At 40.8% G+C, this 18,070-nt stretch overlaps 1 protein-coding gene across 1 annotated transcript; it reads right to left on the bottom strand.

Moving 5' to 3' along the window:
• Positions 1 to 2,263: 2,263 nt before the first annotated feature.
• On the bottom strand, positions 2,264 to 16,299 carry LOC146027256 (fibronectin type III domain-containing protein 7-like). The gene is made up of 9 exons (XM_083158198.1): positions 16,120 to 16,299; positions 15,782 to 16,036; positions 13,172 to 13,432; positions 11,430 to 11,687; positions 8,119 to 8,373; positions 5,097 to 5,354; positions 3,290 to 3,544; positions 2,946 to 3,200; positions 2,264 to 2,541 (listed from the first exon to the last, which is right to left on the bottom strand). The coding sequence occupies exons 1-9, from the start codon at positions 16,274 to 16,276 to the stop codon at positions 2,264 to 2,266; spliced, it is 2,232 nt and encodes a 743-aa protein (XP_083014324.1). The 5' UTR covers positions 16,277 to 16,299.
• Between the last annotated feature and the right edge of the window lie 1,771 nt (positions 16,300 to 18,070).

Raw genomic sequence — 18,070 nt, forward strand, 5'->3', positions numbered from 1 at the left:
ATACACACACATGTCACCTAGCATTTGTGCAATTTATGTAGCAGTATGTGAAATGTATGCATGAATATCATGACTAATTTTTGCCCCTTTGACATGCCCACAGATGACACCACACCGGCAGATGAGGGGGTTCGTGGGGCCCTCCTGCGGGCGGAACACCATTTGAGGCTATTAGTAGCCGATCTGCAGGACCTGCGAGATCTCCTAATCTAATTTATTATTGTATATTTTTTTAGTTAAATGTTAATTTTTGATTCTAATAAATGTTTTATGCAAGTTCACAGTTGTTGGTTTTATTTGCACATTAAACAGTAAATGTGTAGATTGTTTATAATCTTTTACACAGGGTCTAATACAAACCATTGCACTTAAATTGCTGTAAGGGTTAATGTGTGCAATGCATGTGTTAGGCATGCTTGTAAGGATATATTGGCATCTAATTGATTCCAATTCAAAATAAGCAGTTTTTTATGAGGATAGGTAATTGAATAAGTGGGTCATGTGATGTATTGCAGAAGATACATAATAGTGGGTTGTTTGGCGTAAATACTCCGCTTACGGGCGGTAGCACCGCTTGGCTCCCGTTCGGATGCGGTATTCCCGAGCATACTCTGTAATACTCTGTAATACCGTGCAGAATCGGAGTGTTTCTCCCGCACACGCATGGTTTGTATGTCGTCCGTAAACACGCCCTGTTCTTAAAGAGTGAGTCCGTCCGAATGCGGAGGACACGTGGGCGTTTCTACGGACGATGGCCGCACGCGGCAAAACACCGTGGCGTGCGGACCGCTCCGTAAGAATGCGGGAATATCCGCACCGATCAGAATAAGGGCCCAAGTATGGAATTACCCAGTTTCTCTCCGCTAAGGTTGTAACTTGCACTCTGGTTGTGTCTCCCAAGGTGCATAACCTTACATTTATCTACATTGAACCTCATCTTCCATTTTTTTGCCCACTCATCTAGAATTGCAAGATCATTTTGAAGCATGGTGACATCTTCTGATGATTTGATGACTTTGCTAAGTTTTGTATCGTCCGCAAAGATGGATACATTGCTGAGTAACCCTATCCCAATATCGTTAATAAAAATGTTAAACAAAATGGGCCCCAAAACTGAACCCTGGGGCACTCCACTTAGTACCGGTATCATATCTGATACGGCACCATTCACAACCACTCTTTGTTCTCTATTACATAGCCAATTCCCTACCCATCTGCAGATATTTTCACCCAATCCTAGGTTCTCAATTTTATTAATCAATCTCTTGTGTGGGACAGTATCAAATGCTTTAGCGAAATCTAGGAAAATCACATCTACAGCATTTCCATTATCAAGGTTTTTGCTAACCTCTTCATAGAACCCTAGTAGATTAGTTTGGCATGAACAATTTTTCACAAACCCATGTTGGTTAATACTGAGTAGGCGGTGATGATCTAAATATTCCTGGATACCATCCCTTAAAAATCCTTCAAATCCTTCCAAGGTTAAATGTGATTTGTGATTTGTGATGATCAACACCAGCGGCGGCTCGTAGCTTAATGGGGGAGGGGGGTTGCCTCTGGCTGCAGTAGGGGGTGCGGCGATTCAGGCACCCCCTCCCCCTGTCACCGCCGTTTCTGCTGCCTCCCATCCCGGTCCCGATGCCTGTGTGCTGTGATGATTGACAGGCGCCGGGACTCGCGCATGCGCAGTACACACATGTACCGCGCATGCAGCCAACTTATATGGGCTGATTGGGCAGCAGCCCATAGAAGCAATCTTGGTCCCGGCGCCTGTACAATGTAAATTACAGGCACCAGGACCATCACGTGCGCAGTACCTATATAGTTACTGCGCATGAGCATCTGCCTTTTTTGCCCGGCAGCCCGCACAAAGGAGTCCCGGAGGGAGGTAACACCTCCCAATGGGACTGCCTTTGTGACTGGCAGGTCAGACTTCCAATTGGAAGTCACTGCCAGTCACAGTGAAGCCAGAGCAGTCTCACAGACTGCATCTGGCTTCACTACAGTGGCGGATTTTACCTGGGGGGGTGGGGGGCCTGCAGCCCTGCAGCCCATAGGTAAAAACCGCCACTGATCAACACACAAAACAAACCATTCATCCAAAAGATGCTTTACCTACTGGTACATAATCAAATTTCAATTAAATTTCAATTTTGCCATTGGGGCATTACCATAGAGATTGGGTGATTTCTTCAGTGATAGATATTAAACAAGTGTGACATTGTGAGTGTCACAGCTTCCAGTAACAATTGAGGTCAAATTAAAAAAAGTTCCTACCAGAATAGATCTTTTTGGGACAGAATGAGATTTCGGTGTCTCCAATACTGCCAGGTGAAACCACGACGGTGTACAAATCTCCACATGGTATCTCTGTAACATCGCAGTAACTGAAGCTGGTGTTTGGAATACATGTAAAATTCCCTTTAGATCCATAAATGTTGACGGTGTAATTGTCAGGACCGGCTGATGCCCGCCAAGTAATACGGATGCCACTGTTAGACAGTCTGTATAGCTTCACTCCAGACGGACAGCAAGCACCTGTGCAATTATAAAGGACGACGTTACTGCTCCTACATATCCTCCTGGATGATTTAATGAGATACATTGGAGGGCTGGAGTTATTGTTTTATGTCAGTTAATGAGTTTTTACACTATGGGTATGACTATGTACAGCTTCACCTAAGCATAACATAACTTTTGTCCTCTTGTAGAATTAATACTAAGTGCATGTACACAAGATGGGCTCTGGTTGTATGAGGGTGCTTTACCTGAATTATTGCAAGTAGATTTATCAATACATTTTTTATTTCTTTTAAACCATTTTTGTAGAATATTCTACTAAATTTGTTTTCCTTTACAAATAGGGATTTTGTGGGGTTTTTTTTTACAAGCATCTACCTGACAGAAGTGGTGTTTTAGGAAAGACAAACTGAGCGACTTACTAGAGGAGTAGCCATGATATGTGCATTGTGACATAAGGCCAGTTTCACTGACTGCTTCCAGAGACACAGAGTAGCTTGTTCCACAGGTGATGCATCCCAGCAGGCAATGCTCCTCCAGAGTGTGGCATTTTGCCTGTCCCTTCGGGGATTCCAGCATTGTGGCATATGTCAGGGCCCCTGTAGCCGAGGACCAGCTTACATTTGTCACAGACTGAGTGACTTGGACCACACTTAGATTTGCTGGACAACAAGGAGCTGTAACAAGAAAGTATTTAAAATGTTCCATCAATACATAAAATGCATGTTGTTATGGCAAACAGGATAATGGTGGCATATTCCGTTACCTGTTTCCAAGGGCATGCTGTAGCTGGGTAGACTGGTTCCTACATAAGTAGATGCCACCACATGGACCATGTACGTTGAACCACATGGTAGGTTCTCAAGTATACAGGAGGCGCCTGAGCTGGTGCAGTCCCACAACCCATGCTCTCCTCTAGCAGTCACAGTGTACACCGCATCATAGTTACTGGACCGCCAGCTGACCATGAAGCTGCTTTTATCCATCATTGTGAGATTTCTTATTTCTGGGCTACAGGGAGCTGAGAGTAGACAGGTTACATAATAAGAAGAGTCTAGAAAACGGTCACTGCTACATGAACCAGGGACATTTAATGAACAAATTATTATCTAGAAATTATAAAATAAATAAATACATTTTCAAATATCAGCCAGATACTTCCTGAGAATAAACCCTATTGTGGAAATTAGCCATATACTGTATATGTACAGTATGTCATAAGCTGTAGATCTTGATGTTATAGTTTTAGATATCAGATGCCTTTAATGCATACATGTCAGTCCTTATGTCAATTAATTTTATGTATGGAATACAGGGTGTGAAGTTCACATTTAATAGTCATTGCACTGTAATGATCAAACCTTAAACAGTGTGTCTTTGCTGGCCACTGCCCCGTTTTCAATTGAAAGGCAAGGTAAACACAATTCCTGATAAGCCACAGCCCCAGCCCCCAGCGAGACAATTACCTATGGTGAATTATCATCATTGAATACCCATATTAGTAGTCTCTCTGTATCAGGGTCCATATGTGGCCAATGTTACATTGAGGAATAGCCTAATGATTCTTCTGTAATAAGTAGTGCCCCTATTGCCCCTTATCTGTATATGTGTGTAACATGTAACATATGCCTTCATCATAGTTACATCTGTCAACAATGCAGAATACATTCATTCAGACTATTTGAGTCTAGTTAAGTTTGATATATATTTTTTCGGTTCTTGTGTAGTTTCACAGCTACTTCCGGGTTCTACGCTAGCCACAACTATCTAAAATAAAGTAACTTAGCTTCATGCCAATGTGGATAGTTTATACCCCCACTATCCACGTTGGCATGGAGTTGATTTTAGATAGCGTGGCGAGCATAGCGAGCCACCGAGCCCGCAGCGTGGGCGAGCGAAGCGAGCCCTGCAAGGGGACTCAGACGCACGGTGCCATGCTGGCGCCGTGAAACTACACAAGTACCATTTTTTTCCATTGATTCTCTTCATTTTGATCAAAATCTCAGCACTTGTGTTCTGAAACTAACTGTGGTGTCCAGTAATCCACATATGTATCATTATCACCCATGTATACTTTATGTAATTAGTGTTAATTACTAATGGCGACTCCTAACCTGCCAGGTGCTATTCCCACAAACGTAGCAATTTTAAGTCAGTTTCTAAGCGATCTGACTTAATTGACTAGATCACTTAGAAATTAAGCGCACATCACTGTGTGTGTCGGGCCCATATCGATGTTGCAGCCCCGCGCGTCGATATCGCTGGAAGATGTAGAGCATGTGCCATACATCTAGTCAGCAAGAGACTGCACATCGCGTTTGTTTTGTGTAGCGGGCGATAGCGATCAGCGATCTTAACTTAAATCTCCCATGCTTAATCGCTGGTGCACATCGCAGGCACTTTCTGAGTGATCTAGATCCCGGGAAACTCAAGGGGAAGTGTCCAGCTTCTGACAGAATTACACATAAGAAATTCACTCTTGTCTTTTGGGAGGAAATTATAGTATTACAGACAGTATCACTTAAATATACACAGTTACATGGTGAAAGATACATAAATAACAGTCCACATACCTGTTTTCATGTACTTTGAAGTGCATGAGGTGTTGCTGCCCCTATTTTCGCTATATGAAAACACGGTTACATTGTATTGTGTGTTACACTGCAGGCCAGACAGAGCGCACACTGTGGCTGTGTCATTGCAGAGGATTATGTTGGTCCCATCATCAGCCTTTGTCTCATACATTTCCGCACCTCGGACAGCAGACCAGACAATCTCTAGTGTATCACTCGATACATAGGCCGGGTTGAAATCACTGGGGCAGCACGGTGCTGTAAAGCGATAACATGTTATGTCAGAAATATGGTACTATGCCTTTTTCATTAACATTGGAACACCATACCAGAGAACAAAACAGTTGTGTTGAGAAACAGATAGTACAATCAGCAATGCAGTGTATTGATACAACTATGCCTGGCCAGTCTTCACTCAAGCAACATGTAAACTGTACTTTTTAATTTTAAAAACATTACACAACTGATCAAAACAAAAAGAGGCTTTAAATCTGTGTCCCTTGGAGGGACTTATCAGAACTCTAAAAGAGGATAAGTTAAAACATTGCTTGAAGCAACCAATCAATTTCCTGCTACCATTTATCTAGAGCATTCTGTAAAATAGTAACTAGAATCGTATACGTTGCTACATAAGAAACACCCCTACTCATTCTCTTGTGAAGGTTTGATCAGCATCACCTTAATGTCATATTACTAATTAGATAAAAACTACTGACTAAAAAAAGTAGTTGTTTAAATTATAATAATATGAAGAAGAAGAAGAAGAAGAATATACGACTATAAGACTATACCATACAAAAAATATTGTAACAACGGAATAGTAATAAATAAATAAATATATAAATATATATATATATATATATATATATACATACATACAGTATATATATATATATATATATATATATATATATATATACATTTAAACTGAGGGATGGTTATTTTATATTTTTATTTAATAAATAAAGATCATATAATATTTCCAATTTTCTTAAATATTCAATATTCTGCTTTTCTGGTTGTCAATATATGAACCACTATTGGTCGAGATTCAATAGGTGAATACATGAAAATGGTCTTTGTTGACAAGATGTCGGCATAAGCAAAAGGTCGGCATGGAAATATTCGACACAGGAAAAGGTCGAAGTGGGTTTTCCACTTTTTTGGGATGTTTATGTCGATATTGACACTGTATTAGTGTAGCGCATCCCCTCCAGTGGCAAAGAGGGATTTCTAAAGGGGGTTTTTCATATTCAGTCCACAATCTCACATTCTGTGTAACAATAGAGCAATGCGGTAGAAGAACCAAGTAATAATCCCCGGACATTAATGTACACATTGGTCTTTTTATACAATGGATACTGTATGCAATACAGTATCAATATCTAACACTATAGATGGTCTATAGTAACTGGCTGTAGCTAACATTTAAATAATATAACTAAGTGGTCAAGAAAAGGTTAAATATACCATTATAATAAATACACAAAGATAATGGATCTAGTACTGAACTTTCAAAGCTCACATTCTCCCACCTCATGGTAAGGCTCCTGTCTCTTCTTCTTGGTAGCCACTGTCTGGTCTACTGCACGGATGGAGGACTTAAATCCACATACACAGGAAACTTGTTAGAAGCTGCTACCACTGGGCATGTGCAGCAGCTCTCCTCTGTCCCTTATACTGCTTAATATTGCTATTGTTGTCATAATTTTAGCCATTTGCCAAGAAGAGAAGGGTTTCCGGTTGCCCGGAACTCCCCCCCCCCCCCCCTGCGTTTGCCTATGCCCTCGCATGGCGAACACTTTGTGCATGGCTGGCATGGCTCACTGAGCTCAGCACACTGTTATATTCTCCATCTATGCCCACTTGGATCATGAAGTTAGAACAAGTTGGTTAAAAAAATTCATGAAAAACTCCTTGTGACCTTTTTCTGGTTCGATCATTGACATGGCAACATCGAACTTGTGTCGACCTTTTGTCAATGTTGACCAGCAGTAATTGACCAATTGAATGTAGATCTAGATACTGTCGACCTAGACACTGTTGACCTATCAACTGGAACCAGTTTTGGTACTTGTGAATTTTGGCGGCGCCCATCGCATCGCATACCATAAGGCATGCGATGGTATGCGATGCGATGCGATATCGCGCGATATTGTACAATGTCATACAATTTTAAAATTGTATGACATTGTATATGGCATACAATGCCCTACAATGCGATGCGATTAAACAATGGGTGCTTACAATGTTAAATGCACCCCCACGCCACCCCCCCACTATAAACGTGAACCCAAAGCGTGGCGAGCGCAGCGAGCCTGCGAGGGGCGGCGGTATGCGTCCTCCGACCTTTTCATACCCCCACTATCCACGTAGACGTGGAGTTGAGAATAGAAAGTGTGGCGAGCCCGAAGTGTGGCGAGCGGACGCGGATACCTCTGAAGCCCGCGAAGGGAAGCGGATACCTGTGAAGGTATCCGCGTCCCCTCGCGGGGCTCGCTGCGCTCGCCACACTTTCTATTCTCAACTCCACGCCGACGTGGATAGTGGGGGTATGAAAAGGTCGGAGGACGCGTACCGTCGCCCCTCGTGGGCTCGCTACGCTCGCCACGCTTCGAGTTCACGTTTATAGTGGGGGGGTGTCGTGGGGGTGCATTTAACATTGTAAGCACCCATTTGGGTGTTTAAATGCACCCTTTAGGGTGCTTATACAATGTTTCATCGCATAGGGGGAAAAAATCGCGTTGCATCGCATGCCATCGGGTGCATGGCATGCGATGCGATAAAAACATTGCACGATGGACATCGGGGGAGCCGACAAAATACACAAGTACCCCAGTTTTTTCTATAGGTAAAAATTTCCCAAGATATATATAAATATTCCTGAAATATTGGTTTTATTACACATTCCAATGTATTTGTAAAACATGGCATTTTTAACAAATGTAAGATGTTAAGTTTATGTTAAATAATATTTACAAAATAGGACAATTCTGAAGATCTGTTTCTAATATAAACTAACCTGTAGTGTAGTTAAGAAGTTCCCCGAGGGGGCTTTGTCCTGCTTTGTTATATGCAAAGACGCTCATGAAATAGATGAAGCCACACTCAGCTGGAAAGTAGCACGGTGACTGCGACGTATTGCAATGAACCTCAAAGCCATCGTCACTCTTCACAAACACAACATAATAGTCCGAAAGGTTTCCACTGAGCCAGGACACTGTGAGATTTCCAGGATTCCCCTCCTCAACTGTAATGCCACTAGGTGCACATGGAACTGGGAACACAGGTTTCTATTAACATACAGCAAAGAGCCCAGCAAATAAATTACATAATTAGAGGAGAACTCATCATAAATTTATGTACGTGTTTTATGCTTTGGAGCAGGTGTTCCCTGGGGGGCCATGAGACACTTGCAGGGGTGCCTCGGGTTGGTGGTCTAGAACCAGATCAAATTTATTTTGCTCAAAGTGAAAGGCAAAACCATTGCTGATGGCTACCAAATATAAAATATAATATATATTATTTTAAATCAATATAAATCATATTAAATCAATAGAAGCCTATGTTTCATGTACTAAAACAAACATCAGATACCGGGGTAAATTTTCCATAGCAACCAATCAGATTCTGCCATTTATTTTCTGGGATGCTATAGATAATTGATATACAGAATCTGATTGCTATGGGACACATCACCTCTTTTAATTTTTGTAAACGTTAGTAAATTTACAGTACCTCATTATTATCTTCTAGAAGGTGCTAAATAAATAAGTAGATTGTGATTGTTTGCCCATAGCAACATCCCATGTGAAATATATTTTCACAGCAGGTATTTATTTTTCTTCTTTGCTAGCACCAGGCTTCACGTTCGAAGTTGTTATCTTCTATATATCTAAAAGGCTACTTACTCCTCACCTCTGCGGTGAAGTACCACCAGAGCCACTCAATGGACTAGGGGCCACTCAATGGACCAAATGACTCCTTAACAGAAAGTTAAAGCAAAATGGTTTGTTTTAAACTTGCTGAACATGGAGAGAGGGAGCTGTGAAGACAGAAATTGGAGGTAGGAACAGATAGGGACTAAGCCGTCATTGTAACAGGCTTTTAACTAGTTATTCATAACATCTGTGTGGAAATCTAAATTTAGGGTCATGAAATGCATAATGATAGTAATCTACAGTAACAACGTCTTCTTGATGATCTACATTGAATGTTGAACAATGTTGATGTTCTTATTTTAAAGTGGCTCACTATTAGATCTGCTACTAGCGCTAGGGCTGTTGAGCATGACTAGATGTTGGACTTGAAAGGGTTACTTTTTTTATATTTCAATGTGTGGGAGGTAATGCCTGATATATTAAAAAGGGGGTTATGTCTCTGTGATAGGCCGAAGAAAAGTTGAATAAGTTATAAAGTGCTATTTTCGGACAAACTATAACTTACTGTATAGTTTTACTCTCAGGGAGCTGGGTTGGCACACATAACATGGCTGCATGTTACACTACTGTGTGTAATGTTTTAACTATTTGTTTGCTGATGTGTGAATTGTTAACTCTTTTGACTAACACAGATGTAAGTGGGTACATTTGGTACTGCTCTCACACAATAGAAGCAGATTATATGAGTGTATGGGTGTCAACAAACTGTTTGGGGGGTGATCTGCCAATCTATAACCTGTGTGAAAGGTGAGGAAAAAGAAAAAAAGCTAACATACTGTGTAACTTCCTACACTAAACCTTCATGTCATTGATGCTGAGATCAGTTCTTGACAATAAATATAGATAAGTGATTGATGCTGAGCTATTTGTCCTTTATTTATGTCAGTGTGATAATTACACTGCTGCTATTAAATATTTTACCCGACCTTCTGTCATTTCAAAATAAATCTTGGTGTTGTCCCGGATAGTGACTTGACACTTAAACATCAGGTAATGGTCACAATTAAATCCTCATTCTATTATCTAAGGAATATAGCCAGAATCAAGCACTTAATTCCCTCAGAAGACCTGCCTAAAGTCATACATGCATTTGTATCATCGCGCCTTGACTACTGCAATGCCCTCTACCTCGATCTCCCAGCAAAAGAATTGCACCACTTGCAGATGGTACAAAATACAGCTGCCAGGCTATTAACCAATCAGCCCCGCTCCAGCCGCATAACCAGGGGAGCCGAGAGAGGGGGGGGAGCGGGTACTAATTACCCAGGCCCACGCTTGCTGAAGGGGCCCCGCAGGGGCCCTGGTCTGACCCCTCCCTTCCCCCTCCATCCCTCCCGGGTAGCAACAGTAGCACACACTTCCACAGCATGTGCTGTGCTGACAGCAAGCTCAGCATGAGTGTCTCACTGACAGTGTGAGAGGTCATACTGAGCCTGCAGTCAGCACAGCACATGCTGTAGATGTGTGCTACTTCTGAGATTACAGTTTTTAGAGTTTTCTTTCACCCTCCTCTAAACATTTAGGGGGCGTGGCCTGAGTGTGGGAGGTTCCCACAACACACACACACTTAGGCCACGCCCCCAAAATTTTACCGGGGCCCGGCATTCCTCTCGGCTGCCCTGCACATAACACCCATTCTGTACTCCCTTCACTGGCTGCCTATAAGATGGCGAATCATTTTCAAGATTGGCTTACTGACATTTAAAGCTCTACATGACCAGGGCCCAAGGTACCTGCAGCAGCTTCTGATCCCTTATTGTCCCACTCAATTACTGCGATCGGTTGATGAAGGGCTACTTACAGTACCCAGAATTTCCCTGAATTCATCGTGGGGGTCGAGCTTTCAGCGCTGTGGCTCCAACTCTATGGAACTCACTTCCCCACTCAGTTCTAGAAGTTTCCACTCTGGAAACCTTCAAAAATAGACTCAAGACTTTCCTGTTCACCCAAGCATTTCACTAATGTCCCTTGTTAAGTTGTTAAGTTTGTTTTGAGCTGTAAAAGGCTAATGCAAGCACTTTGAGTCCTGTTAGGAGAAAAGTGCTATATAAATAACATTATTATTATTATTATTATTATTATTATTATTATTATTATTATTATCTTTGCTGGATCTAAGGTTATAGATGAGACCTGCAACACTGGATCCAAATATAGATAATTTAGATCATCAATAGATTCATATTGAGCAAAATGTATTACATACTAAATTATACTTTGTATATACAGTTTGAGGAATATATAGCTTTGGGTTACTTTGTGTAGATTTTTTTTATTTTGCTTCATTAATGTACAAACATCTATTACTTTACTAGTAATAACACTTACTTTTCTATATCCTTACAGTTGTACATGTGTATCTGTATATTGTGAATAATATTAAAAAAGACACCTGATTTTAGACTCCAGGTATTTGGTGACCAGGTTGATCCAGCTTCATTGTCTGCTACCAAGGACACCGTATATTCTATCCCACACTGTAATGAAGAGATGGTGCAAGTGGATACAGACATAGTGCAGTTGATAGTGGACTCTCCACCATAAAGAAGTACAGTGTAGTTGGATTTGGAATCAGCTCCGGATAATGAGAAAGCAGCTTCCAAAGCTCCACTGTTGAATGCAATATTTACATCGGATGGAGCAGCTGGACCTATAAGAAATAATGAATATACATGTACAGTACACATATTATTTTATTACATAATATGGAGGAATGCACCAAAGAAAACAAGAGTTACACATAGAGATAAATCTTGAAATGGGAATAACTGTATGATTTTTCCAAATATCTTAACGGGCTTAGAGGCTTATATATATATATATATATATATATATATATATATATATATATATATATATATATATATATATATAGACATTGTAGGGGCTCTGCACACACTAAATTGACTGATAATAAATAGTGGAGATTTGGTTCATGAATTGATCAATGCATTTAAGCCTGCAGCCCCCTTCACGGGACCCCACTTTTCTGCAGGTCCTAGCACTATCGCTCAATATGTTAGCCTCCTCTATTAAGGTCTTAATATCTGAACCTATGCTGTAGATAAAAGTATGTCCATCCAGTAGTAAGTATAAAAATGGTCTCCAACGATGCTTCTGGTTCCTCCAGAGAAGGCCTGCTGGCCTTCTCTGGAGGAACCAGAAGCATCGTTGGAGACCTTTTTTCATATATGTTCATATATGTTCATCCAGATTATGCTCAACTCCAAGGTACAGGACCAAAAATAGAAATTGAAGGAGGGCACTTACCAATTTATAGAAAGAACTTTATTAAAACATTTATTGATTTATTGAAACATCAAAGCAATGGAGGTCTCTGTTGGAGAAGGATCTAGAAAAGGTCTGAGGTGCAGACCGAAACGTTGACAAATCCAGTGATTTAATATATCAATAAATCTGTAAGTTCTTTCTACAAAATGGTGAGTGCCCTCCTTTAATTTCTATATATGAATATATATATATATTGTACTGTTTGTTGTTACCCCTCTCTCATTGTGAAAAATAAAATACAATTTATATATATATATAATTATACACCTTAGGTCGCCAATGTCCAAATAACTACCTCAGATCATTCAATTACTTTTTCTACAGATGGCTCACCACCGCCTATTTTTGGATAGAGCTGACACCCTTATCATAGGGAGTGTTTACTTATTTACTTTTTGAGTCTTACAGATGGAGTCCCTCTCTTTCATCCATCAGACTGCGACGCGTGTGCGTCTCACACACATGCGTTCCAGTCACTCGGTGGCTGGGCGGCATGACCCTGCCCATCTCCACTTCTGGCGATGGAATTGCCAGCCCCTGCAAGCATGACGCCGGCTCCATCTGTAATTATCACCATCCCTCTGGTACAGTACTCATAACTTGGCGCTGACATCTACCTCTTTGTGTGCAGGAAGTAGCAGGAACTTAGTTCCTGAACCTCTGATCAAATAGGATATCATCAGAAACCCTGTTCCTCAACCTGTCCTGGGCTAAAGTACACTTTCCATTAAATAAATTAGTTTTATTTTAAAGTTGGTTTAGAGTACTGCATATAAGTAAAATAAATGTCATGGGAATATGAATGTCTATTAATCTATTATTATACATCAAAGTGTTCCTTACGTGTAATCTGATTATAGGTGATGTCATCCCCAGGTGTCCCGTCAGCATCCCAAGCATTAACTTTTATAGTATAGACAGTGCCTGGGTCCAATAAGGTGAAGTTGAGAGATAGGGCTGTGGTGTTTTGGTTCCACCTGCTGCCAGATCCATCTGATCTCATCACAGACACTGAGTACAGCACAGCTGAAGGGACAGGCTGCCAGCTAACTCTCAAAGAGTCACTGTTCAAAGATTCCACTGTAATAGATGCTGCTGCCAGAACTAGGATATTGGGAAAACAGCACAGTAAGCGACAGGAAGATATCTATTGCTAAGGGATATAAATGACTAAATTAGACATGCTTACTGACTAAACACATAATAGTTCATGCACAGTAAAGTACAATCGTAACTGCAGTATTTTGTTATATGTTCTAATACATTTACATAGATCAATTTTATAACAATTTTTCATGAATACATTAGGAGAGACTCATTCTGGGCCAGATGCACTAAGCTTCAAAAGTGATAAAATGGAGAGTGATACGCAGCCAGCCAATCAGCTCCTACCTACCATGTTACAGGCTGGGTTTGAACAATGTCAGGCAGGAGCTGATTGGCTGGCTGATAATCACTCTCCATTTTAACACTTTTCTAGGCTTAGTACATCTCACCTCAAAGGAGATACTGCAGGTAAAGCAGGCATTGCCAAACTCTGTCCTCCATCCACGCACAGTGGTGCACGCAGGGGGGTTTCTGAGTACCCAGAAACCCCCCTGGAGTCTAAGGGCCCTAGGCTGAAAGCTGATGGTCCCCTCTTTCCATGGGTACAAGAATTTTAAAAATCGGCCCTTGGGAACCGGAGATATCTGACTTCAAAGCAGTGGTCCCCATCCAAGCCTGTTATTTGCTCTTCCCAGTCAGATATTTCAGGTTCTGTCTGACTTAGAGTTTCTCTGAGGGTATATTCTAAAAGCTGGGACTCTCCCCCTTTTAGGGACACTAGAAGCTTGATTTAACTGTTCCCAGAACCAGAGATGCCTTCCAGCAGCTGGTTACTGCTACAGCTCCACACACCTGGCATGTAGTTTTATATATTCATTGGCAGATTGCTCTGCCTCCTGAACTCTGATCCCCTAGTCCCCAATAACATTTTGTAGGTGTGATTTTCTAGTTTTTAATTCCATTAAAATCTAAGAAATTTATTTCCGGGAACTGGAGATATCTGCAGTCAAGCAAGCTGTCCTCCCACCAGAAAATGATGAATAATAAGCCCACTCCACTATACACCCCTCCTCTGCATATTAAACATCCTCTACCACCCTGGAAGTTATGTATCAGGGCCCCTTCATTCAGCCCAATGCCCCCTTCGTCCACCCCATCTACCACCATCTGTGCAGTAAAGGGGTAATTAGTGGAAATTACTGATCCAGGCCCTACATGCTGAGCGGTTGATATAATACCCCCTACCACCGGCGGGACATCAAAGCTTCCCCCACCCCTACCGCTGGAGGATCAGTAGGGGCCCAATACATTGCTATGCCCAGGGGTCTACACTGCTGTTGACGCCCCTGTATGTATATGTATCTATGTGTGTATATATATATATATATATATATATATTTTTTTTTTTTTATATAATTATTATTATTATTATTTATGTACATTTGGTCTATCTATAACGCTTTAACTGACCCGGCATATACTGGGTCACCTAAGTGTCCATCTTCGTGCTTTACTCCGCCCCTCTGGAAACCCCCTTCTGAAAATCTTGTGTTTGCCCCTGACACAGTGCAGGTTTTAGTGATATCTAGGTTTCATCACAGATGGTTAAATCAAAATAACTGAGGTACTAGTTAAGTCATCTGTGCTCACACAGGGATATCACTAACACATGTACTGTTAGTGTGCCTTGAGGACTGCTCTTGAGATTGCTATTGGCCTAATGCAGTGGTTCTCACACTCGGTCCTCAGGACCCCACACAGTTTTCCAGGTCCCCTGACAGGTGCACTCATTACAGACTGACACATTTTAAACGATCCACAGGTGGAGCTAATTATTTCACAAATTTGCAGTGATTTTAGACTTCCAGAGAGTGTAGCGACACTCTCTGGAAGTCTAAAATCACTGCAAATTTTTCATTAAATGTACTGAATGTTTTTTTTATTAAATATCATTATTTTATCAATATATATATATATATATATATATATATATATATTTATTTATTTATTTATTTATTTTTATGGTGCGCCGTAAACCTGTTGCCACACTGGACCGGGGTGCAACACCAAAAGAGACAGTACATGGGGGTGACATGGAAAAGGGATATTTAGATGGTCAACTACTGTTTGAGAGGTCCTTAAAAGACACCTCATCTGGAACACGAATGGTTGTCCCTGTAGATCACTATGAAACCAGAACATTCCAAAATATCACTCTCAGTAAAGATATAAAATTATTTAATCCCATTGGTTTCTATGAGCAACCCCACCACTTTTCATTTTAAGAAGCATCATTTTAATGATTCATGATTACTACAATACAATATAAATTTATACCTAATACCTAATTCCCCATTACAAAGGCTGTCATTTAAATGGTAAATAGCTCTTTTGATCACACAATACCTGTTTTTGCCCATTTCGGAGGAGAAGGCTGGCTCTTCCCAGAAACATTGATGGATCTGACAGTCATTTTGTAGGAGGTTGCATCTTGCAAGCCGGTCACAGTCCCTGGGGAACTGGTGACAATGGATGTAATGATTGTTGGTCCAGCCTGAGCGATGACCTGATATTGTGCAGCTCCGGCAACTTCAGCCCATTCCACAGTGATGCTGTTACTTAGCTTTGAATATGCCTGGTCAATAGTGGGAACATCAGGAGCTACATAAAATTGAATCCCAAAGAGTAAAATAGGTTTAGAAATATGGTTTAAAGTGTTGATAATCATTAAACTGCTAACTAACCTGTAAGTTGAATGATCTGAGCTTGAGCTAGAGCAATTCCATCATTGTCCATGGCTTCCACTACTACTGTATAGTTAGTATTGGGAAGAAGTGTGTTTAAAGTCCCTATGACAGTAGCTGGATTAAATATTGCATATGCTAACTGGTCAGCTGACATGACAGGGTATGCTGAGATTTTATATGATGCGGCCCCAGGTACTTCAGTCCATTCAACATATATACTTCTTGATGTTATGTCATACGTCGATACTGAAAAATCTGCAAGAAAAAGAGAAATGTTTGAATGAATATATATATATATTTATAATTCAGGAGAAAGGAAAGGCGGCACTCATGGATTTGGTGAAAGTAAATTCTGTGTATTGTCACATAAAGACAGACGTTTTGAGGCGCTAAGCCTCTTTTTCAAGGTGTGAACAACCTTGAAAAAGAGGCTTAGTGACTTGAAACGTTGGTCTTTATGTGACAATACACAGAATTTACTTTCACCAAATTCGGGAGTGCCGCCTTTCCTTTCTTCTGAATTGTATTATTTGTCCAACGAGGGCAACACAGTATTTATACCCTGTCAATGAGAGTGCCAACTTTATTGCTAATATATATATAAATATATATATATATATATATATATGTAGGAGAAAAAAACAGAAAGCGCACGATGTGATTATAAATGTAAAGAACACTTTTACTGTAGTAATATAGTCACATACATGTAAGGTTTAAAACAGCAGGCATGCAGAGGTATATTAACCCGGAGAAGCAGTTCAGGCATCAACACGCTGACACGAATAGCGCGGCGGCAGCTGAAAACTCCAAGCCGGGACCAAGAACAGATCAGACAACGTCACAGCGTCAACACGTCATCCAGGACCGCCCCAACGCGTTTCGTCATGAGATGACTTCGTCAGGAACGAAACGCGTTGGGGCGGTCCTGGATGACGTGTTGACGCTGTGACGTTGTCTGATCTGTTCTTGGTCCCGGCTTGGAGTTTTCAGCTGCCGCCGCGCTATTCGTGTCAGCGTGTTGATGCCTGAACTGCTTCTCCGGGTTAATATACCTCTGCATGCCTGCTGTTTTAAACCTTACATGTATGTGACTATATTACTACAGTAAAAGTGTTCTTTACATTTATAATCACATCGTGCGCTTTCTGGTTTTTTCTCCTACATGTGCTGCTTCTTGAGGTCTTGGTGTTACCTCTCGCCAGAATTCAGCTGCACTACATGACCTACCAACATATGGACAGTTCTCCTATTGTTATAAGGGATCATTTGCGCTCATTAACCGGATCTTTCTGTATGTATATATATATATATATATATATATATATACACAATTTCATATAAGTGTCAAGATTTTTCAGTTTATACTTCAGGTCACAGGTGTTATTTTATTTTAATTTATCTTTCATTCAAGAATTAAATTCAAGATTCAAGATCAGGAGAATTGTTTAATAGAGGCAGTACAGTACATGCGTAAAGTGGTCCTGGAAAGGTGGTGGAACTCATTTTCCCTGCACCTACCTCCTACTCTCTTATTAGGTGGAGCCAGGGCCAGTGCTACAGTTTTTTAGCACCCTACTGCAAACTATAAATGTGTGCTACCTTCTATACTTATAAAGGGACACTGGTCTCACAAGAAAGAGGCATAGTCACTCAATAATTCTATATCAAATTATGCCATACAGTTGTACAATTACACAACATGTTGTGCCCCTGATTAATTTTACACCACATAGTAGTGCCCTTATTCACATTACGTCAAACAGTATACAGTAGCATAACGTGGAATTACTATGCATGGCTATGGTGTTGGTGGAACTAATTGCACCTACCATTTTAGGTGCTGGAACTCGGGGCCTAATTCAGGACAAATTTGTTCTAAAAAATGGGCAAAATTTCTCAATTTCATTTTTTTCACTCCGCCCTAATATACAGTGTGAGTTTGTGC

This window comes from Crinia signifera, chromosome 8 (assembly GCF_055691185.1).
Source record: "Crinia signifera chromosome 8, ASM5569118v1, whole genome shotgun sequence".
In the NCBI taxonomy this organism is placed as follows: Eukaryota; Metazoa; Chordata; class Amphibia; order Anura; family Myobatrachidae; genus Crinia; species Crinia signifera.